This window comes from Larimichthys crocea, chromosome VI, assembly GCF_000972845.2.
Source record: "Larimichthys crocea isolate SSNF chromosome VI, L_crocea_2.0, whole genome shotgun sequence".
NCBI lineage: Eukaryota > Metazoa > Chordata > Actinopteri > Sciaenidae > Larimichthys > Larimichthys crocea.
Window position 1 is genome coordinate 14821095 of NC_040016.1, and position 24701 is coordinate 14845795.

The window sequence follows — 24701 nt, forward strand, 5'->3', positions numbered from 1 at the left end:
AGTTTTGAGCTGTTGAGTTGTAAAGAGGACCTTGTCTACAAAAAAAACTTTATAGCATGAATTTTGGGTGCATGTGATACATACAGTTGGGATGAACAGTTTAAACTGTTCTGCTACGTTTTGAAAAGCCTTAAAAAAACAACAAAAACCAAACACAGTTACTGTAGCTGTACAGGTAATTTATGTGTGATTCTGTTTCAGTCTAATGCCAAACTGAAGCTGGTACGGAGTCTGGCAGTGTGTGAGGAGTCCTCTGGTCCATTCTCCAATGATGGACCTCCTGAATCGGTACTGTGCTGTTCCTGTCTCTAACTCCTAACCCCTCACCCTAACCCTAGTCCCATACCCTGCAGTTAGCCTAGCCTGCAATTTGTTGTCTGCAACTACAGTTTGTGTAGCATTAACAACGCTAAATAAACTAAACAAAAATTAGAATTGAAAAATTGTACCATCTTTTCTCATAGCAGTGGAATGTCGTTTTCCAGGATATCATCCAGCTTCACATCAGCTGTCCATCGGACAAGGAAGAGGAGAAGTCCTCAAAGGACGAGTATGAAAATGAAGAGAAGGAGAAAAAGGACAAGACTCCGCGAAAGATGTTGTCACGTGGTAAGATGCAATTTTGGAGCTTAAATTTATTGTATTGCCTCTTGTTTTTGTGCTAATCACATTGCCATGCTTAATCCTACACAAGACGAGAATAAAAACTTTGTCAAAAATTTGACAAGTTTAGTTAGCTCATTTATTCACTCTCACTACACAAAGCGACTGAATACTAGAGCAAGAGTTTTGTCATGTCATGACTGTTACATGTAAATGTAATGTCCACTGTATTATTAATACCCAAACTAATATAATGTCAAGCTAATTCCTCCGGAAGATAATTGTATCCCTCCCTCTTCTTTTTTTAATTACCTGCCTCTCTGTGCAAAGGCCCTCAGGCGTCATTAGACTCTGAGAGCAGCAGAGATGAAATGGCTAGCCTAACTGTCTAGTGTAGTGGAAAATTGTGGAAAATGATCCCCTGTAGAGAGAGAGAGAGAGAGTGAGAGAGAGGGAGTGTGTCTGTGTGTGTGTGAAAGCATAGAAGAACAGCAAGCTGGTGTCTCATGCTATTTGCTTCTTATGTTTATCCTTCCTCAACAACCTGGAATGTCATTGCTGGTTGGGGTGCCATTTTAAGAGCTACATAGAATTCAGATCACTCTCAGTGTCACTCTCTTTCTTTCCCCGAACAGTCTCTGCTCAACCTTTTCTTCCTCTCGCCTCCTAATTTACTTTTTTCTTCTCTTTGTTAGACTCCAGCCAGGAATACACTGACTCCACGGGCATTGATGTTCATGAGTTTCTGGTCAACACACTGAAAAACAATCCCAGGTTTGTTGGGAGGAGGTTGAGAGGAGGTTAAGGGTAGAGCTGGTTATTTATTTTAATTTATTTGATCATTTACATATGTGTTTATACATAAAAAAAATGTATTAATTAATTTTGATCTAAATGCCTACTAATTTTTACATTTAATGGCAAAGTTAGGTATTTAAATGGTCTGTTCCTGTGTTAAGTAGCTCATTAGGTCAATACTTTAAACTGATTAATATGCACAAAAGGTCTGGTTGTTTCAATAATGTCAATGTGAAATATGATTTTACAACATGCACTGACTACTAATATACCTGCCAATTCTTGAAGCACCTTGTAATGCGCTGTGTTAAAGGGAAACATTAAATAAAATTAAAGAAATTTTAGTGCTAATATTCCATTGGCAGGAGGGTCCCTGCATTTGCTAGTGAGTAGAATAATGTCTGAGAAGATTAAATCCTCTATCCTCTGCAGGATTTTGTAGATGAATGTTTAATAGAAAATTCTCCCCAAAAAAGCTGACATGATTGCACCCGGTTGTTTAAAGGAGGGTTGATAATATTACAGTTTGAGAAGATATACATTTCAGAAGCAATACAAACATGGGAGTATTTATGACCATACATTGAGCCTTTTGATCTGTGTTTGGTATGTGTAAACTGCCCCCTCTCCCCCTTCTGATCTCTCTCTCTCGCTCTCCCCCCTCCCGCCCCATTTTGGCCCAGCAGGGATCGAATGATGCTGCTCAAACTAGAACAAGATATCCTGGAGTTCATTAATGACGACAAGTAAGCCACGTTCTTTATAACCACTCTCTTGTATTTAAATTTAGCCTCTCTACAACCACTCCTTTTTTATTTATAGATTGCTGAGGTAATTAGACAAGTATGACAAGTTGTAGTTGATGTTATGGCACAAATATAAGCTGACGGTATTTCTACAACTCTTGTGCTCCCCCGTGACCACTGTAGTGTTATTAGACTACTTCCTATGATTTGAAATCAGCCTGAAAGCAGTAAATTATCTTGTACAAAACAGAAACAGCAAATTGTCTCCCCACCCATATCCTGCTTGTCAAGTAAATAAACGTATTATAGGAGTTACAAAAACATTCCTGGAAACTGGTGAAACATCTATCATCCCCTCTAAGTGTTTAGTAGCATCCATTTGTCATTTCTTCCTAGAATAAACATCAGAGGGTAATGTTAGCATACTGTATTAAATGCTAAAAAGAAATGTAGCAGACATTACAGCATTCAACAAAAAAGAAAACTTTAGCAATTGGCTGCAGAGCAGAGTTGACATCAGATATGCTACTTACAACTTTGTATTTTTTGTTCCCTGCAGTAATCAGTATAAGAAGTTTCCTCAGATGACTTCTTATCACCGTATGCTGCTGCACCGTGTGGCTGCCTACTTCGGCATGGACCACAATGTGGATCAGACTGGCAAGGCAGTCATCATCAACAAGACGGGAAACACGCGCATGTGAGTCTGGTTCCTGACTCAAGTCTTGAGCAGCTGGAGTCTTAAAGCCACAGGAAACTCAATCTGAAATTATGCTTTCCAAATCTTTTTATTGGTGCACGTAGAATGTACCAGGATTACTCAAACATTTAATAATGGTTGAGGAAATACTATATCTTAATCTGAATTTTACAGGTGCCAGGATTGTAGTGGTGTCAATAGGGATTGTGATGAGGGCTATTATATGGAAATTAAATCCAGAAGGTCACATGAATAATGTAAACAACCTCAAGGGAACTCTATAACAATCACAAACCCACATGGCAGATGAGGCGACATAGGAAACACAGCATGAAGGTAACAAAAGCCATAAACTCTATTTTTGAGTTGGATGAAGAACAACCTGAACCAAACCTTAACAGAACATGTTTGCAATTGAAACGTTTGTTTCAGCTGAAACTTTATCAATACACCTCAGAAATTAAGCAGTTTCAGCCCCATTTTAACATAACTGATTAAATGCAAAACCCCAATGAATGGCAAACACGCAGTGGGCTTATCACAGTGTGTTCACCTCAGCCAGGGAGCGAGTCACTTGTTAATTTAACAGCAAGCTGGTTAAAGTTTGGTTTTAACCCACAACCACAGCTATTGTATTCTTGTGTTGAGGTGTTGATAACGTTAACAGCAGCCAAATGCACCTTAACAGTTTTCCAAATAAATGTGTGAAGATCTGATGCTTGGTATTCAGTTTTAGAAGCACCGACATTGCCACGTTCACTGTCGACTGTGATCTGTTGCTTTTGTTTTTTTATGTTTATGAAGCTATTATTATATATCTATTCTTTCCTACAGCCCAGAACAACGGTTCTCTGAACACATCAAGGATGAACGTAACATGGACTTCCAGAAAAAATTCATCCTTAAGAGAGACGATGCCAGCATGGATAAGGATGATAATCAGGTAGGCTGCAATGTACATCATAACATTTGCTATCACAATACAACTATATTCACTATCCTTTTTTTTTCATTCTTACCACTCAAAACCTTTGAAAAAAAGAGGAGTTAATGGTCCAAACATGTCCCACTTTCTTCCCTCTTACACTTTTCAACTTGCCATGCATTTAACATCCTCCTCCTCCATTGTTGCAGGTTTACCTTTGTGTGTGATCTTTATCCAGGACCAGTGCTTTTTTTGCAAAACTTCACTCTATCCACATACATTTAAACTCTGTATGTCAACAACTGCAACATTTTCTATTACTCACTATTCCTGTTACTAGAAACTTAATACCTAGTTCCTTCTAGCAGACTAACTATCAGTTTGAGGTTACAATTAAGCACTGAAACTCATGTATTTAACCAGTTTGATCATTATAAGAAAGCATTTTTTAGCAACTTTGCTTGCTTTTCACACTTGATCCCTTCCAACAATGTTTGTTTTAAGCATCAACACTTTTCTTTGGCGCCTAATGCTTGTACATATTTGTCATATTCCTTTGTATGATGATTCTGCAAGTGCTCCATCACGTTTGTGGTGTTAAACCTTCCCACGCAGATTCCAGCCCTCAAAACACTCACTTTGCACAGTTTCGGTTCTGTTGTTTTTGTTTTGATGGCAGGCAGCTGCTCTCCCTTCTCATGCTACTGTAGTTATCATGTGACTTGCTGCTTCCTATCTTTACAGCAGATCACACCAAGTGTGGCTATACATGTAATTAGATAATATTTGTATTTGTGAATCGTGCATATTAGATTTCAGATGTAATTTTTCCTAATATGATTGTCTTCCCAAATGTTAGATCCGCGTGCCACTGCAGGACGGGCGACGTAGCAAGTCCATTGAAGAGCGAGAGGAAGAATATCAGCGGGTACGAGACCGGATCTTTGCCCGGGAAGTAAGTATTGGACCCGGACAGGGTAACGAACACTGGGAAGGACAGATTACCATTAAATCACAATACATTTTTTTTCATTCATTAGCTGTTACCGCCAGCTCTTTTGACTAGTGAGAAGTCAGTATTTCTTAATTAGGCGCGAATAAGAACTGTTTGTTTAACAACTGGTGCATTAAAATGTAGTAATATTGATATTTCAAGTCAGTGGTTCCCAACTTGTTTTGCTTTTGTTCTGGTAATACAAAGCAATCTCTACTCACAACTCCGTGTCTCAGGGTGCATGTTAATGAGTTGTGAAGAGCTCATTCGAAGAGTGCTTTTTATTTTCCCAGACTGTTTAATCTTAATAGTTTTTACAGGCCCGAAGAGGTAAAACTATGTAGTAGTTAGCAAGAAAAGAGTAAAGGTTACAGAAAAGTAATATTTTTATGTAATACATCTATTTTTTCATCTTGTGACCATAGATTAATCACACAGTCCTGTTATATATCGGGTACCACTGCTTTAAGTAACATATTACATATGATTTCATACATAAACTTGATATTTTAAGTGCTCCTAGATGAATGAAGCATTTCATAATGTGCAGGTGTCCTTTTTTTTACAGTCCTCTCAAAATGGATACATCAACGACAACAGGTAAGATGATGCATCCTACTGGAGACTTTAATGTATGCAATTTATAAAGCTCCATCGTGGCCACCTTTCCCCTTTTTAAAGCTTGCTAGGTTTCAGGTATGAGAGATAGGGGTCTGTAGACATATGAACATTACTCATTTTACAAATTAATGTAGTTTATTTGCATAATTCTGACCACTTGAAATAATCTAACTCCTTCAAAGAATTCATAGTTGTAAAAGAGAATTTACATATCTTTATTTCCCATTTGTTTTGTTTTATTCTTTTCATTGCCAAGCAAATGATTATTACACATTTGCTGGCGTTTCTCTCCCAGGCTAGATTTTCACTAGTTGTATTTATGCAGATTGTAAGGAACACACAGTCTCTGAGAAACATTTACAGGTAGAGGAACGAATGTTTGCTAGAAATAAGTGTGCTCATACTGCAATTACAGTCAGCTTGCATTCCTAGACACCCTGGCCCTTGAGGTTGAGAGATTAGGACATAATATGCTGAGAGAGAGAAAGAAGCGTGGGCGTTTCAGCAGTCAAAGTTTCTGCCTTGTGTGCGTTTTTTATTTTCTACTTCTTCTCAGGGGTTCTACATTGTGCCTACCTCTACCTCCCATCCCTCCTTATCTCACCCTCCCCTGAACCCCTTCCTGTTCTCCAATCCAGTCCTGTAACCCTAGCATTTTCTCCTAATGTTAACCCCAACAGACTTTCCACTGAGGGCTACTGCTCTAGCTCTCAAAAGAGGAGGCAGATCTTTAGGTATTGGGGTGCTGCTGACTTTGACTTGTGTGTTGCCATGCCCATATTTTGAAAGTGGTTTGATGATGATAGTGGTGACTTGTGGTGGTTTATATATCTTTGCTTGGCGTAGTCGGCTGATTGATGGCTATTCCAGCACTGCACCGTGGGGCTTCCCATGGCCCATGCATGGCTGCTTTGTGGTTTCACTGGAGACTGATTGACCTACTTACCCTTCCACCCATTTATCGTCAACTACATTTTTTTATATAAAGTAATTGCATCACTTCCACAGTAACCTGTTTGTTTTGTGGTTGACTTAGTCTTGTAGTTTTTGTTAGCATGTCACCTGTTGCATAGTATTACAAATATGGTAGCAGTACATACATGCAATGGTGCTGTTGAGCTGGTGAAAAGAAAATAAGAAACATAAGACTCTAAAGAAAAAACAGTACAACACTGTCTTTTCTGTTTCTTTTCATGTTTTCTTCTACCTTAAAAGGGCTGCAGCGTTATTGTTGATTAATCTATCGATTATTTTTTAGATTAACATTTCTTTTTATAAAATACCAGACATCAGTGAAAAATGTTCCAGAAATCTTCAAGAGCATTTATGGTTTTTTTTTGTTTTGTCCGACCATCAATCAAATCCCAAAGATATTCAGTTTACTAAAGGAGTGGAATAATAAAACCAGCAAATATTCAAATTTTAGAAACTGGCCAGTTAATGTTCAGCTTTTTTTCTTCTTCTCAAAAAATTGCTTAAATAATTGATTTAAAACTTTTGTGAAGACAGAAACTGAACCACAGCGTCCCCAGAATCCAATAAGGGACTTTATGGAATCCCTCGTCCTCGTCTAAAATCTTCCTACAATTAATATGTAATAAACACTTATTGTAAAAAATAAATACTATTTATTTATTAAATTTTTTTTTTATTAAACCTTTCTACAATCAAAAATAAAAATACATAACATTACATAACTGGTCAGTAAATACTATTTTAGGCAATAGATCAGTTGACTAATCATTTCAGCTCTTGAGTTCATACAGTGTATACAGTTTTTTCTTTTTCATAATGTAAAAGGTCATATACATTCTGCTGTGTGTAAACATTGTGTTTTGTCTGCAGCATGTTATTTAGAAACTTTAAGATTAGCTGTCACATATAGCCTTTTTTTTCCCTTTTAGTTGTGAAACATTTTTCATTTGAAACAACCAATTACTTGGTGACTCTTGTTGATTCCTTTGTCATCACTTTTTTATGTGCTGCATGCAGAAATTTCATTCGACGTTGACATGTTATCTAATATGATTTATGTTTGAAGTTTAAAGTTTAAAATCTTATTATGGCCTTTCACAATCCACCTAAAATGAGCTTATTATCCCAAAGCCAGCATTCATATAAAGTGTATTAGATGTTAACCTTTGCTGTTAAACTAAGAACACCATAAAACCTCAGACTTCATTTGAATGAACCAAAACTCTTTAGTGAGATGTGGGTTAATTGAACCCTTTTAGGAAGCACATAACCACAGCCTCTCTGCTTCCCTTGTAAGTGCGTGTGATGGTAAATGCTGTCGTGAGGAGAGAGTGGAAATGAATATCATGTGATCAACAGCCGAATCCCTCCTCCTCCGTTTCCTCCTCCCGCTCATCCTGCTCTCATCTTTGTCTGCAGAGCCAAGCAAACAAGTGTGCACCTCCCTTAACAGAGAATGGCAGAGCACCCACCCTTCCTTAAAATAGGCTGTGCAGAGAGAGGACTCAAAATAGATCCTCCATTAATTACAGTCTCTCTGAAATATTTATCAGCCACAGCCACCTTCAAACACCACTCACCGTCACAAGGGTTTTACAACCCATACCACATCCCTGTTATCGTCATGGAGATTCCCACAATCAGCCGTACATATTTTAAATTCACTTTACCCTTGTTCTCTCTACATGGATGTACTCAATTCATATCCCTCTTCAGTTCAAAGAGGATGAAAAAAGCAAGTGTTTACAGCTCACCCAGCTGTGTTTTTTACTCTGCTGTCCTTTGCATTAAAGAAAATCTTTCTATCTTCACCCTATTTAATGACACACCACAATATGTTCAGAGCAATTTGCTTTTTTTGAATTTCATTTTTATTTATTTTGTTATTTTCAATAACAAACACAGTAGGACATGTTCAAATGAAACAACAATATACTTAATGCTGACATGTCAATGGCAGACCCAACCATTTGATGGAGGGGTTTTCCCCGGAGTGGTGGTTACGCTTACAGTGTGATCATTGGTTTTCTCGGCAGCTACCCTAATCCAGGGTGACAGCATCACGGCAACACAATGAGTGTGTATACAGCAATATAGTTTAAAGAACCATAGTGGTGATCCAGTGGTAGCAAGTGGTTATTTTGTAGATAAGTGAGTTTGAGTCTGAGTGTTGATGTACATCTGCTCTTACTGTCTGAGTGTGGATGTACATCTTATGTGTTAATTTACGGGTGTGTTTATGTGCGTCGTGTCTTTTCTTGTCTTTAATACAACATATTTTAAACGCATGTGTTACCTTTTTATCTGTATTCAAGTGATAACACATATGTATGCAAGTACTCATTCTGTGAAGTCATTTATGTGAATGTTGTCTCCAGTCTTAGATCATTTGTGTGTTGAATTCATGGATGTTTGTCTCATCTCGTGTCACTGTAATATCCTCTTACACCCCAGTGTTGGTTGTCTAAAGTCTTTTCTCCCTGCATGTATGTTTTTTTTTGTTTTCTTTGTGGATGGGTTTGTATGTGTGTGTGTGAGAATGTGTGGTCGTTTGTTTAAAATTGGAAATAATATTGTTTGGTGGTGTTGCCTGATTTTCTTTGTATTGTGGTTGTACTAAACCAGCCAGTATGCATTTGTGTTGAATGCCCCATCCTAAAGCCTGTCACACTGTGTCCTCTTTAAGTGTATGACCTTACTGTGCTCTTCTGCTTCTGCTCTCCCCTCTGTCCTATTTTGTCTTTGACTTTCCTTCTGTTTCTGTTTCCACCTACATTCTTCTCTGCTTCAAATTCTCCTATGTTCTCCTTTTCCCTTTCTCTATATACCCCTCATCCTACCCATATACATTTTTTGTCTCTCCTCTGACTTAATTTTCAACTCTACCCCCTGTACACATCCTCCCACCTGCGAATTCTTAACTCTCCTTGCTTTAACTCCCTTGTCACCTCTTCTTTCCTACGCCTATACCCATTTGATCCCCTTCATTTCATCTCATTGTCTCTCTCTTCTTCCTCCCTGTTCTGTCTTCTCTCAGAGGGAACCGTGAAAGCTCCAGTCGAGCATCTAGCAGTCGTCAAAGCAGCACAGACAGTGACATGAAGTGCCTGGAGCCACGGCCCTGGAGCAGCACCGATTCAGACAGCTCCAACCGCACCCTCCGGCCGCCCGTCACTAAGGCTAGCAGCTTCTCTGGCATCTCCATCCTTACCAGAGGGGATAGCCTCGGCAGCAACAAAGGCTCACAGGGAAGCTGCAAAGGCTCTCGCTCTGGTAAGGACTTTGGAGGAAAGTTGATAGATTTGGGGTTAGAGTTAGTATATATTTAGCTCTATCATACCGGTTACTCTTGGCTGCTTGACGGATCAGATGTCAAGAGACTCTTCATTTTTACTCATTAGAAATGTATTTCCTCCATAAAACAAGCCGTTGGAAACAGGTTAAACTGGACTTAAATAAACACTCTCAGGCCTGACTAAGGGTCGCTATGTGCTTGAAATACTGAAGTAGTTTCTACTGTGTTACCCAACCGTGTCTGAAATCACGTTTAAACATGTTCTGAGTGGCCACATTGAAGAGTAGAGGAGTGAAGAGGAAAAAGACGAGCGGCATAGAGACGCAATATTGTTTAAATACAGGGATCAAACATGCATTTTCAGTCTCTTCTGAAAGTCGTTTATACTTTTGCAGTGAGTTGTTGATGTGAAAAGTGGCTTATGAAATAGTTGTCAAGAAAGTCACAGCCCCCCAATCCAGGAGGGGTTTTCCAAAGTTATTCAAGAAGTTTTAAGGGAGTGTTCTGGCAGCTTAACTCACAGTTGTCCTATAAACAGACTTACAGGAACTCACAGCAATTATGCTACAAATGCCAACACTGAAAACAACTGATGTGAATGAATGTCTATTCCTTGATGAATACATTCCCTGAGATTTAAAACAAACTTGGATCATTTCATACGATTATTAATCATTTCAACTAGAGAGGTTTCACCTCTAAACGGAATGTTAACTTAAGAATATGTCTATCTATCATGTCTTCTTGTGCATCATTAGGCCTGCCCCTAGTCAGTCCTGATGTGTGTCCCCCACCTGCAGCCTCCCAGTCTAGCCGTAGCCTACTTCCCTGCCCATCACAACAGCCCCAGCCGCAGCCCCAGCCGCAGCCTCAGACTGCCCTGCTGCCCACCCCACAGCAACACCCCATGGGCAACCACATGATTGCTCAGGTATGTATCTCCACTACCTGCATTTATGTCATCCATGCCAGTAAAAATAAAGGCATATGTACAAGTTACAGAGGATCTAATTGAATCTTTTGGTCAATACAATATCTTTAGCGATCCCCTGTCCACCTTCCTACTACAGATGGGTTGGTAATTAAATGAATGTTGTGAGTCAGAGGCTGTTTCTGGTCGCATGTAAGGAGAAGGTACTTTGAGCAACAACATCAAAGCCATTTACACTCAGTGACAACATACTGTAATGACAGCCATTTCCTCTCTTGTTTCACTCTGAGTAATAGTAGGTGCTCAGTTTTATTACTTTTGTAAAATATTCAGAAACTAAATTTAATTTCCATTTCTATCCATCTGTCCATTAACAATTTTTCCTCTGTGTTCTAACCCACATCTTTCCCATGTCTTAATTTCTCTTTATTCCCCTCTTATCCGGTCTTATGCTTCGGACACCCTCCCTCTCACTGGCTTGCTCCACTTTCTCTCTTTGCTCTGCCTCTTTATTTCCTCCTTCTTTCTGGTGGTGTGTATAGCCGGTGGCGTCTCTGCAGCCCTCTCAGCCTGTCTCCTACTCCAGCCCTTCCTGCCCCCAGGTTCTCCTGCCAGTTTCTCCTCCCCAGCAGTACACAATGGTACTGACACCTCTTGTAGCTTCATTTCGTAATATTAATTTTTGTTAAAGACTACATCACTGACCACCCTCACACATTGCATTTAGCTATTTAGCTTGCTTTATTCTGTTAGAAAAACTTGCGCTGCTACACCCTGTTTTCATTCGTATTAGTCGGGTAACCGTGCTGCTTTCAACCATTCAGATAACACGGATAGCATTTTATGTTTCCTTTTTATTGTTTGTAGTATGGTCTGTCAAGCACAGTTCATTTTTATTAAGATATAGCAAAACCCTATATATTTTTGTTCTATATTTTATTAACTAAAGAAAAGAATGAAACTGTGTAACTAAATTAAAAGATAGAAATAGAAAAAATAAGTTTTACTCAATTTAACAATTTAATCCATTCTCATTTTTTAATATTCATTTATCAAATAAATCATTGAAATGATTGAACATGTTCAGCCATATTTTAAGGAACATTTTAGGGTTTTCTGTCGAACCCACAGTCAGATATGATCTACAACAACAACAACGGCAGAATTGTGTCCTTAGCTTTAGTTCCTAATCTGGCCACCGTCTCATCCAGGAGTCACCTTGGTTTTGTACAGGACAGCTAAACACATGTATATCGATACTCTCATGTGACTTTGTAAGACGATAGACGGGCATATTTTCCAAAATGTCACAGTGTTCCTTTAACACTTGTGTCTCCAGAGCTCTCGTGCCATTACTAATGTAATATTATGGCTTTGGTGATCACTTTTAATCTCTCAGACCTCACAGCACAACTTCAAAATTCACAAGAGGCACTGATAGAGAGATACCAGCAGCTGACATGTCCGCAGCCCAGGTCATGACCTACAACCTTAAATACAGATAGATAAAGCTAGATATATACAGCCATAGATTATACAGTAAAGCTTTACATATCTCTAGATGATGCATTCAGCGGTTTGCTCTAATGCACTTTGTAATGAATGGTATTATTGGATTAAATATGAAGTCAGTGTGTTGACTCTTAGAGTGCCTGCTACTTCAATTTCTGTTTCCGAGTTCTGTCTTTCAGCGTATCACACATGATGTATTCAATACTTTGTATTAATCTAGATTAATACTGATAATCTTGTACTTGTATTTAGTGTAGTGGCACTAACCCAGCAATGACATCATTCCCATTCCTTATAGGGAGAAGAGCTGGCACCCCAATTCAGCCAGATGACGCTGAGTCGGCAGGGCTCCAGCGAGAACCCTGAGCCTCCCCCCATGTATCAGGCCCCCCCTACGGTGCTGTCCCAGCACCCCCCTCCTCAGACAGGCTACATCATGGCTACCACGGGTCAGCCTATGCCGCCTCCGTCTGGCTACCAGCCTGCCACTGGACACCCCCATCCTCCACCTCCACCACCGCCTCCATCCCAGCCTGTCATGCAGGCCCCACCGCCCCCACAAGGCTACATGCAGCCTCCTCCACCTCAACAGGTACGCAACTCTCCACTGGCTGTGAGAAAAAGGTGGCGTAGGCTGGATAGAATAGTACCTCTCAGAAGGCGGTTTTGTCTACATCCACTGTACTGGACAATCAAAATATATTTGGTAGTGGTAATTTAATATTCTTTCATGTACAGATTTTGCAGGAAATTACAAATGTTTCATAAGAAATAATTTAGAGCATTGAAATTTGCACAGATCCTAGGATCTGAGGAAAGAAATAGCACTTCCACCATAGTTCAAATGAATGGCGGAAGTCTGATTTACTCATGAGACATAGTTGATTTTTATTGAAGAAATCCAAATTTGTGTCGAGGGAAATTTGGACGAGGATCATCCATTTTAAATATTATCAATGTTGGTGCTTGTAGATCTCCTCAAACCTGCTCAGAGCCAATTTGAAGAACAGTCGTGACTTGTGGAAGTGCTCTCAGGAGCGCACGTCTGAGCACTTATGGCACGAACACACTCACGGCTGTGGAAGTGTGGAGATGATTATTAATGCACAGTACTAATCATCTATTTTACAGTGTATGTATGGGGTCATTGCAGTGATGATCTCCTTTTATTATGTTAAGGATTTTTTTTCCACATGTGAAATATTAATGTGTAGATCAAACTAATAATAGTACGTTGTATTTAAGCTTTCATAGATTTTGGAATGACGGACAGCAATGTGGAAACTCATATTAGAGAGTAAATATTGTTCTGAGCAGATTAGTTTTCTAATTTTCTTGAAGCATGTCTGGAGAGGATCTTTTAAAGTAGACTCAAAGCTTTTACTTCATTTCAAACAGTCTGACACAGTCTCATATCAGATGTTTCTGCTCCTGTCACTACGGAAGATCATGTTCCTTACACCTCATAACAAGTAGTGTTAATGTAAAGATTTGATAATCAAAGAGAAGGGTACACAGTCTGATCATTGCTCCACTTTGTTTAACTTGCAGATACAGACGCTTTTTATATAACACAGTGTGAGTGTTATGACAGTTTTGTTGTTGCTGTTAAGCTCCTATAATGGACAAGTAACATCCAATGTGGTTGAATAACGTCACGCCGTCTCTCTGTAAGTGATAGTTCCTGGTACAAGGAAGTAATAACTGGTTTAACTGACAATGGCTCAGGCTAGCTTTACTTACAATAAATTCATTGTTTGTATTTAATATGTTTCCAGCTGTGGCGCAGTTACAGCACCTGAATCTGGCTATAAAATTCAGAGAAAATGTGTAAACACAACCTGTTCTGTTGTACCACATGTTAGTCAGTTACAAAGACAGAGGCCATTGCCTCTTGATCCAAATGCAAAATGTCTCCACTCTTTCTCTCCTCTGTAAAACTGTAATGCTTTAAAGGTCTGTAATTTCAAATTTATTTTATTCAATAAGTCTGAGGAAAAACAGGTACTTTGGTACTAATTAAAGGGAAAAGTACACATTTCCATGAAAGAACCAAATGTTGTTTGTTGTTATGTCTTCATTATTCGTTTATTTTTGGAAACTTTTATCCTTCAAGTACGTTGAATTGCGCCGCGTGCCTGTAGGCAAATGTTACGCTTTTGTTTGTTCAGTCGAACTGCTGTGCACTGTAGAAATGCATAAATGCTATAAATACCACAAATTGGAAAGATCCGTCTTTTATAAACTCACTCAGGTTTGACATCTCGGTGATGTGATTCTCGTAAAGTAGCAGGATTCACCCAGTAGGGAGTTCGGCCCTCACTCTCAGAGCGCTGTGCGTCACCTTCACAAGCCCGGTCACAGTCAGTCAGCTAGCCTGTCACAGTCTTCTAATTGCAGAGGCGGTGATAATAATGAGTTCTCTCACTCTCTGTCACTCACACTCTTCCTCCCCACCCTCAGGCTTTTACTTGAATCCATAAAATAGTTATTATAATTCATTTGAGGAGAGAGAACTAAATTGACCTGGCCATTAAACACCCTATGGGAGACATTAGACCCTGTGATATTGCTAAGTTGTATAGGAAGATGGTCTGTTAAGAAGAGTTTTTAATAGCTGAAGTGACTAATTTATTTATTTTTTATTGATAATAGTGTTCCCCTTAAAGCAGCTTGTCAATTAAAGCATGCAAACACCAATGAAATACATTATCCGAGGTGTGACTTCTTCACAGTACATGTGATGAGTAATAATGTTAACTGGAATCAGGTGCACATTTTAAATCTACAATTTGCAATCTTACGAATGGTTTACTGCATCGTAATACCTGTTTTTTTTAGTTTTTTTTTTTATGTATTTGCCTTTCATTTTAGTTCCAAGCTCCGACCTGTGTTCCTTTTTCATGCCTTTTATCACCCTACAGACCATCTTATATTATCCTCATTCTTAGATCTCCATGCTTGTATGAACAGCATTGGTTGGGAAAGGAATATGGCACTGTGTTGTTCGATGTGTGGGTGTTCGACAGTGTAACAAGTGCAAATATTGACACCACTGCAGCCTCTAGATGGGTTGAATGTTGTCATGTATGCAGATGAAGGTGGAGGCAGGAACTATCGATCCTCCTAACATTCAATTTCCTCTCGGTTTGTCCATTTGATGTCTCGTTTGGAAATTCCGTATTTAGACATTTAGCTCAGTTGTATAAGCCGCATGTTGTGAAGTCTTCGTCGTTGGACGCTTGCACCTCTGTAGCTGTTGTACATGTTCACAAGGAAGCTCAGAATTAACAACAAATCACATGACTACCTGTATGTGAAAGGCATCGAGGGTATTAATGAACCCACAGATAATTGTCGTATACATCTGTAGTGACAAGCCTTTATAGCGAATTTCAACTGTTTTGGTTCACTGTCACCAACCTCATATGTCATCTATACTGTTGTGTTCAGCAGCAGGCAGCTGACTGCACCACACAGCAGGAAAAGTTATCAACTAGCTGGAGAGCATAGTGGAGCATTTAACTTCTAGAGAGACAGTTATTACCCTTAGGGAAGAGGAGACCGACAGCAGAACTAAAAGGAGAGTGAATATTACTTAAAATCATCGGGCAGGCAAACACATAATTCCAAATCAATGCTAATGTTGCTCCACATCAGCTTGTTGTGTAAATAGGTCACTGTTTGCTAACAGGTTTCATGTATCAACTTAAAAGGTGATCACATGTCAGTGGTTTCTGCTGCTCTCAAGAAGCCAAAAAGTAAGTTTTTACTACAGGTTTAATGAGTTTAGACTGAACCATGACAGTAAAAATCTGCGATAATTTGTCACATTTACATTTTGAAATATTCTTCCAACCCATGAGAGCATAAATTCATTAAAGTCTAAATGTGTGTTTACCAAAAGAAATAATCATTTTTGGCAGAAATTCCCTCCAACCAAACCTAATCTTTTCATATAGTATGTCTCATGGTTTATTGCCTAACTGACCAACGAAGTATACCATATATAATAATATGTTCTCAATGTTATGGATTTATAGAAGGGGGTATCAGCTCTGTGTCACACGTGGATGAGGTTAAAGACAGCTAATTTAAGGCATCAACAGTTTTTCTTCTCTCATCTTTGTATATTTATTAATATCTTTTATATATCTGTCTATTAAATCATATCTATCCATCTATCCATCACTATCTAAATTGTTTTGTACTGTTTCTCTTCAGATACAGGTGTCATACTACCCTCCTGGTCAGTATCCCAGCTCAGGCCAGCAGTACCGTGTGCCCCAGCCCATGTCCCACCAGGTGTCTTATTCTGCCCAGCGCACACAACCCATGCCTCAGCCCACACAGCAGTCAGGTCAGTACATTTAGTTATGCCGTGACTGTGCTGTGCCATCATAAAAAGAAAACTACATAAAGACATATAATATCAATGTTTTCTATGTATTTTGTAACATCACTGCAAATCAGAATAGAGTAATTTAAAAAAAACAAAACAAAAAAAAACTCACTGCCAAAAGTCGACCAGTGAAAGGTTGATTTTGAGCCTCGTGCCTGCAACATTCTGCCAAGTCAAACGTGCTCAGACCAAAATAGAGCTTTTTTTTTCTTCTTTTTTTTTCATGGAAAACCATGACAGCCTTATCTTTCAGTACCTTTCATTTGGGATCTGTGAAGGTTGGCTGTGTGTTTATACAGTACAAGACTGATAGACATTGTTGACAACCTGAATGGACTCTGACTCATAGTGGAGGCCTGCCAAACTGCGGTCAGCAAGACCTTTTATCCATCAGTGTCTGCTTTGAAATATGTTACAAAATAAGTTTTGTGATGGTCAAGATTTTTATACTTTACATTTTTATCATCTACAAATACTTGTTGTGAAAGTGCTATTAACTATCTGTCCTGCCGTGCAGTGATTGTTTTTCCCCTCAAAGGCCAAATATCCAACTATCCCTCTTCCCTTTATCTCCTCTTCTTTTATCACCCTACTCTAATTTCTCTACTCCAATTGTCTGTGATCAGGTCTCCAGACCATGATGCCCAGCCAGCAGCCGAGCTACCAGAGCATGATGGGTGTGCAGCAGCCCCAAAACCCTGGTCTGCTCAATTCCCAGAGGGCAGGCATGGGAGGACAAATGCAAAGCATAATGGTCCAGTATCCGCAGATGCCATCATATCAGGTATGGACAGTTAGTTATTTATACAAATAACTAAAAAATAACTTTTATATCATTTAATAAATGTGAGTTTGACATTTCAGCCTCATCTTTGTTAAACAGCTCCATCTAGTGCGCACTTACATTTTTTGCTGAGTAAAGTTAAATGACCACGTGTTGTTTAGCTCAGCCGGTAGAGCATTCGCCCCATGTACAAAGGCTCAGTCCTTGCTGCGGCGGCCCATGGTTAGAATCCGACCTGTGGCTCTTTCCCGTATGTCATTCCCCACATTCCTGTCACTCTTCAAGCTGTCTGTCAAATAAAGCTAAAAAAAAAAGAAGAAAAAGTTAAATGACCACCAAAACGTCACAATTGCGCAAGCTAAACGAAACCCACCAAGTAAATGGTGAAAATGCACAAGTTTTATTTAAAGTCTGCTTGAACTAACTGTCAAACTCTGGTCAAACCCCATACTTGTGATTGTGTTTAATGAGTTGATGAAAGTTGCTGCCGCCTGTGTACTTTTATGTGTTTTTTGGAGTGCTACGTGAAGCTCTTTCCATCTGTACCCTGTGTGTTGCATGCCAAAAAGGACCACGGTCCTAATCCATGTGAAAGGCATGAAATTGTTAAGAGGGCATACGATGAGTAAACATGGACTTCATCAAAAGGATGTTGTGAATTTTATTGGCCATTTAAATGGCTGCTCCTCCACGGCATCTGCCAGGTGATGACAGTCCGGATTTTCCCTGCAGCGCATGAGCACACCGCAGCATAACAGGAAATGGCAGCTACACTATCACAGAGCATGCATTAGTTTTTAAATCAGATTAGAAAAGGCATTCAGAACTCTGGTATAATAATATTATTGTACTATTTAAAATGCTTGTGAACAGAGCAAGATAAAAATGAACAGACACAGTCTTTACTGAAATGTAAAAGTGACTGGTGCTGCGTTAATTCTTCTTTTCTTTTAGTCATTTATTTATTAATTAGTCTTTTCATTTTTCCTAAACAGTGTCTTTTCTCTTGATCCTTTACACTTCTCTAGGTACCAGTGGGAAATGAAAATCAGCAGGTGGTGCAGCAGCAGTACCAGCAACAGGTGATGGTGCCAGTCAGCCAGTCTGTCCAGGGACCCATGCCTGTCTACTACAGTGTTATCACACCTACACAGCAGAATAGCACAAGGTACGTATGTAATTATGTTATATTCATACAAATGAGAACTGTTGTGAATTTAACATTAACATAAGGATTGTTGTATCATCCTGTATGTGTGCGAATTACCTTTTTGTATGTGTGTTTCCTGCAGCCCGTCAGTAGGTTACCTGCAGCCCCCGAGCTCTGAGCAGTATCAAATCACACAGTCGCCGTCCCCTTGCAACCCTCAACAGTTGCCACAGCAATATTCAGGTGAGACTTGGTGTCAAAAAACATTTTGTGACCACTTGATCAACATTATTATGGCTTCTTCAAGATATATAATTTTTATTTTAATTTGTGTTTTAATGCCTGGTGTATTTTGCAATTCAGTAAAATCCAATTTTCAGCTGTCAATTACAAAATCAGGTGAAAGGTATTGAGGGAAAAGTTCAGACAGAGGGACACAGGGTTCACATGTTGAACCTGTAAATCGATGTAGTATGTTTAAAGAACTCATGGAAACTTCACAGAGACCTTCTGGTCCCATTTGACCTTGAGTAAATGTTGATCAGTAATGGTACAGTGTATTCCATGTACCAAGGTGTGTGTGTTTATGTGGTGAATAAAATGTTTGACCCATGAGTAATTTGTCCCAAAGGTTGAGGCTCTGTTTTCTGCCCTAACACTAAATTCAACAATAAGTTGCACTAACACTTGGGTCTTCTTGTATTTTATAAAATGTTGTCAGCAGCTTACTTTGCATGTTTGGAATAATGAATGTAGATCATCTTCGGGTATTTGATAGCTTAATCTGGTATTCTGGCAGACAAACCAGATTGTAATCATGAACCAGGAAACAAGACATTATAGTAGTATTACAGGTTTTCTGCAGGTCATTAGAAAGGGAACATTTCTCAGATATCACAAAAAGAAGTCACACAAAGACTTTATAAGGTACTCTACTGTTTTGTTTGAATTGGTCAGTCAGTATTTATTAGTTCAGTCGCTTTAGCTGCAATGTTGATTTTAACTAGGGATAGTTACTAGAAATTGTCCAATAAATGACATGACGTCTCTCTGTATGGTGTCTCAGGAGTACCACCTCCTGGGCCTGGGGTGATGGTCATGCAGCTCAGTGTCCCCAATGGACCACAGCCTTCCCAGAACCCTCCTCTGGTCCAGTGGAACCCCTGCAAGTACTACAGCATAGAGCAGAGGCCCGGCAAGCCAGGAGAACTCTACAAACCTGACAACACTCCACAGGTACACATGAAAGACTCCATCACTGTGTGAAGTTGTTTTTTTTGTAAATGTAAAGGATCTAATGAATCATCTTCTTTTTTCTCCTCCTTGTGTCCAGGCTAGTACCCAGCTGACGAGTCCCCTGGCCTCCCCCACTCAGTCTCCCACCCCGTCTCCCTCCGGCAGCGTCAGCAGCGTCTGTCCAGGTCTGGGACCATTACCCCTCATTTCCCAGTTTCCCCGGCCAGGAGGACCAGCTCAAGGTACAATTAAACAAGAAGGGTGAAATGCATACACAGACATAATATCTTATCTTAAGCAAATTGAACCGTAGCAGCAGAGATCAAGCATTTAAACGCTTAAATCTAATGAATGACAATGAAAATGATACATATGCAGTCAGATATCACAAATATGTAACCCCGGACAGGCACATATATCTGTGGGATTGTCTGACAGTTTGTGTTCTTTCTTCTTTTGTTGTAGCGACGTCATCACATCCCCAAATCTGACCGATTAACTTAATAAACATTCATAACCACTAGACACAAGCCCAAACTACAAAAAAAACAACCAGCTTAAAAAATGATTTCTTGTTCACAGACAAACATGAACTGCTGTTACAGCTGTGCGCTTGAACCCCTGCTCAGACTCAGGTGCTCTTTCACCCATTTCGACAGCGACCCTCTCAACCTAGTCAGGTGGCTTTTGGACCCAAGCCTCAGCAGATTCACAGCTGGCAGCCGCCCGGTCAAACCTCGTACGCCCATGCATGAATTTACCTCGTGCCTGACCTCAGACCGACGATTACATGCAGAGCCACAAAACCTTTATTGACAAATAGACCAACTGTTGTTGGAATGTTCGACAACATGTACAAATACAGTCTTGCATCAGTCTACGATCCATGTGATCACCATTACCCTGGTTTTTACTGGATCGTCAGTGTACAGTAGTGCTACATTCAGCTTTCAGACACATTTCTAATGCGTTTGGATTATTTTCAGGTTTTTTTTCTAACTCTTCAAATTGTGTTTTAAAGAAAGTCTTGAGTGTGAAATCTTCCCCAATTCCATAAACCCTCATTAAATCCATCATCCATCTCTTTTCTGACCTCTGAGCATAAGTGTATTTGTTGTTTTGACACTGTTTTATGCTGCCGTTTTGTCCAGGTCTTTCTTGACAAAGAGATATTTATCTTAATGAGACACCAACATGATCTGTTTATATAAAGAAGGCGTGATGATATGGTTCACCTGGTCTCTACTGAGGCAATAAATGTCCAAATTAAAGTGTCAACGAGCAATCATTTTAATTTGAACTTGTGATTTGCGGTTAAGGTGACGGACGCTACTCTCTGTTGGGGCAGCCTCTTCAGTACAGCCTGTGTCCTCCTCCCCTCATGCATGGCCAGTCCTCGTACAGCTCCCATCAGGTCAGTACAGGCGGCTCGCTGTCCTGTCTGAAACACTAACTCAACCTTTGTAACGTTTGTTTTGTTTCATTTGTTGTTAAAGGTTTAAGAATGTGGTGCACAATGTCAGAGGACAGACCACAAAATACTTTGGTTCTGTGAATGAAAGTTATTTTTGTGATGCTGGAAAATCAACCACAACTTTCTTACACCACAGTCATAAAATGTGGTCTGTGTGGAAATAAATGAAACCTTTCTTTGGAGCATGTTGTGTAACAAAGAGTTCCATTGCTTTTAAAATGGAAACCATGACACACCGAGAGCTGGCCATCATTTTTTGTCTGTGCTGCAGGTGTCATCACCTCTCCTGTGCCCACTAGTGTGTGTTGCAACTGTTTAAGGCTCCCGCTGGTTACTTACAACGCCATCTAGTGTCTCGTGATGGAACTGCATTGTAATAACAAGCCTCATAATACCTGCGTTCTGTGTTCAGGGCCAAGGAGTAATGAAACACGGGGCACGAGGGAAAAAACAAACACTCAAATCTGCATCAACAGATCTCGGCACCACTGATGTCGGTGAGTTGCAGAACATCCACCAGAGTTATTGTTACATTCTTCTACAGGTATTGTTATACACACTCACACGTGGTTGTGCATTTCAAACATCAGCTGGCAAAGAGTGTTTAGTTATCTGATTGGATTATATCGGTTCAGACATCCTGTATTTCTGATTTTCTTGCATTGTTTTTCTTGCGCATTCCTCCATCTGGTGTGCACAGCTTTAAATAAACCGTGAGTTTGAACATTGACGTGCATATCTAAAGCCATTGTGTAGATGCCAAATTGGGGTTTCATTGGAGTGTCCTGCTGTCCTCAGGGCCATGTTCCTCTTGCAAAAAGTTTGCTTCATGTCTTTAAAGATAACAGCTGGAGTCTCCTTGTTTCTTCTTTGCCCAGTGGTGAGTCGAGTACTCGAGGTAACGGACCTGCCAGAGGGGATTTCACGTCCAGAGGCTGAGAAGCTCTTCAACCAGCTGTCGATGTGCGGTGCCAAGATCCAGTGGCTGAAGGAGCCCCAGGGAGGCCGAGGAGGAGCAGGCGGCTGCGGCCCCTGTCCTGGTGCAGGGCCTTCTGGGCCAGGAGCCTCCGCTGGGCCCGGGGCCATTGCGGGAGGGAAGTGCGACGGTAGCGACCCTGCCCACCTCTACACAGTAGTGGCAGTGTTCCCGAGCACCATGGCTGCCCAGAGTGCTTCCTTCAAACTTAACAACAGCGGGGCCAGCCTCTTCAAACTGAGGGCCGCCAAAAAGAACTATGACCTGCGAGTGCTGGAGAGAGCCAGTTCTCAGTGAAAGGAACAGAGAGGGGGCGGAAAGAAAGAAAGTCAAAGAGACAGAAAGAAAGACTCTTAGTGGAGTGGTGGAAAAGGAGGGAGGACTGAGGGGGACTGCTCTTAGTGTACAATTTAAAAACTTAAAAAAAAAAAAAAAAAACTTGTGTCAAATGTATAAAAGGGAAGAAGGTGTGAATCATAAGGTGGCTGGTGTTTGGTTGCAATTATGATTTTGTTTGTTTTTATTCATTGTTTTTGTTTTGTATTTATATAGCAGAAGAGCACACAAGACACGTGAGCATGTGTTTCACTGTTGCCGTGGAATGTGTGCCGCCATTATACAAAAACACACGCGATGCCACACACACACACACACACACACACACACACACACACACACACACACACACACACACACACACGTAACACACCAGGAGACACAGACAGACACACAAACGCAGGCAACAGGGTCACGTAGCACATAACAAAAACACACTGGACAGTCGACCTCAGTCAAACCTTTTCCTCCTCCCTCCGCTCTCTGACCCCTTCCTCCTTTTTCTGCCAACACTTTCTCTCCTTCCTCAACTCTCCGTCACCCAGTCGTCTCTTAATCTCACATATTTATAAATTTTCATACGCACAGTTGCGCACTCTCTCTGCTTTTCCCCACTGCGCCTCCCTCTTTCTTGCCATGTCTCATACCGCCTCCTATCTTTCTCTGTCCCTCTCACGTACTCTCTCACTGCTCTCTTCTCTTCTCTTGCTTTCTGTTTGCCTTACTGCTGTTGTGGGTTTCTGTATTGCGCTGATTTTTTTTTTTTCTCAGAAGTTTTTTTTTTTTCTTTTTTTGTTTTTTGGGATTCAATATATTTATATAAGTGATGTAAGGAATAAAAGAAATCTATATATTCAGTGATTTTTCTTTTCTTTCCCCTGAGTGAAAAAGTTTAGGCCTTCCTTTATCCTTTACTCCTTCCCTCTTCATCCCCTCTCTCCTCTCTTCCCCACTTTTGTTTCCTCCTTACTGCCCTCTACCTCACTTCTTCGGTCCTCTTCCTCTCTCCCACATCCCCGCGCTCCACCCCGACGCCCCATTGTGTTTGCGTTTTTCGTTGACAGCTGTGCAGAACGTATCAGAAGAAGTAGTTAAAGTGCACAATGATTGCATATGTCTACTGTAAATTTTATTTAATCTGTTATTTTTTGTTTGTTTTTAAAAATATAAAAGTCGAGAAAAAATCTATCAAAACATCCGTGTCATGTGGTTCATTGTTTGACTCACCAGCAGCCCATGTGACTATACAGAGGCAAAAACATGTCTATCTTAGAGAGATGTTGGGCCACCACATCACAACCGCTTCAGTGCTTCCTGCCCTAGAAGTCTAACTTAAACAGAAGAATTCACAGCACTCTTCTCAAAGTCCCTCATTTCATGAGTGATGGTGGAGAACGCTGTTGACATTTCAGCGTTTCAGGTGTTTAGCTTGAGATTAGATCATTGCTGAGCCCATATGGTGTGATTCGGTCTGAACACTGATTTTACGCAGAAAACCCTAGTTGGTGTTAAAAACTTCACGTTTGAAAGTAAAGAGCTGGAAAGACGAGAGCTTACAGCTGCTAAAGTGGTGGAGTACTGTTTTATTGATGACAAGCTTTTTTGTAGTGGCAGTACGAACTAAGTCAAAAGACTCTAAGAAGAACTCCTTAGCTTACTGATCATTAACCAAATGATGATAAATAATAGAAGTTAATTTTCCAGTTATAGAAATGTTTAAAATATCTGTTTTTATGCTTTGATTCAGTCATCTTTTCAGTTAAGCTAGCATGTGTGATAAGTACTTTTAAATGCTCATAAAACAATGAAAATTGTTGCTACTGAATGGACCTTAAGGCGATGTTTTCTCAACAGCACTATGTTTAATGAACTCTGAAACCTCTTGGGGAATCTCCTCCTAATGTCCCAGTATTTGTTTGGTCGTTTGTTTGTTTTTTACATAAAGCAGTCGGGTGGGTCACTTGGGTTTAGAGGAGGGAGGTGGTCACTCGTTCTTCAGCATGGTAACAGCAGTTCATATGGTAGTAGAACAGGATTCTCCGGATTGTCTTCAGCAGAGGAGGTCTTTTGATCCTGAAACTGAAAATGCTTTTCAATTCTGAGTTCATTTTATGGTTATAATGCGTAGCATGTCTCCTCTCAACACACAGAAGATTAGAGGTGTTTCAGAGATTATTGATGAGGAGATACTTGGAGTCGTCCATTTATATATATTCGAACAAACGCAATTCAGTTTAGAACTA

General features: G+C 40.1%; 1 protein-coding gene across 13 annotated transcripts in view; it reads left to right on the top strand.

Moving 5' to 3' along the window:
* r3hdm2 (R3H domain containing 2) overlaps nucleotides 1–23608 on the top strand; it is a 50619-nt gene extending 27011 nt beyond the window's left edge. For 3 of the 13 annotated variants that reach the window (XM_019268690.2, XM_019268691.2, XM_019268692.2), the window contains 22 exons: nucleotides 202–288; nucleotides 465–609; nucleotides 1299–1377; nucleotides 2088–2147; nucleotides 2707–2847; nucleotides 3682–3790; nucleotides 4632–4727; nucleotides 5317–5366; nucleotides 6068–6121; nucleotides 9400–9635; nucleotides 10416–10588; nucleotides 11131–11229; nucleotides 12399–12692; nucleotides 16325–16460; nucleotides 17129–17286; nucleotides 18315–18454; nucleotides 18579–18679; nucleotides 19503–19672; nucleotides 19770–19914; nucleotides 20992–21086; nucleotides 21559–21643; nucleotides 22025–22419. In XM_019268690.2, the coding sequence (XP_019124235.1) occupies nucleotides 202–288; nucleotides 465–609; nucleotides 1299–1377; nucleotides 2088–2147; nucleotides 2707–2847; nucleotides 3682–3790; nucleotides 4632–4727; nucleotides 5317–5366; nucleotides 6068–6121; nucleotides 9400–9635; nucleotides 10416–10588; nucleotides 11131–11229; nucleotides 12399–12692; nucleotides 16325–16460; nucleotides 17129–17286; nucleotides 18315–18454; nucleotides 18579–18679; nucleotides 19503–19672; nucleotides 19770–19914; nucleotides 20992–21086; nucleotides 21559–21643; nucleotides 22025–22419 (3048 nt within the window). Of the gene's footprint in view, nucleotides 1–201; nucleotides 289–464; nucleotides 610–1298; nucleotides 1378–2087; nucleotides 2148–2706; nucleotides 2848–3681; nucleotides 3791–4631; nucleotides 4728–5316; nucleotides 5367–6067; nucleotides 6122–9399; nucleotides 9636–10415; nucleotides 10589–11130; nucleotides 11230–12398; nucleotides 12693–16324; nucleotides 16461–17128; nucleotides 17287–18314; nucleotides 18455–18578; nucleotides 18680–19502; nucleotides 19673–19769; nucleotides 19915–20991; nucleotides 21087–21558; nucleotides 21644–22024 lie in introns of all 13 variants that reach the window. The other 10 variants (XM_019268697.2, XM_019268694.2, XM_019268689.2 and 7 more) reach the window with 10 other exon arrangements.
* The last annotated feature ends 1093 nt before the right edge of the window (nucleotides 23609–24701 follow it).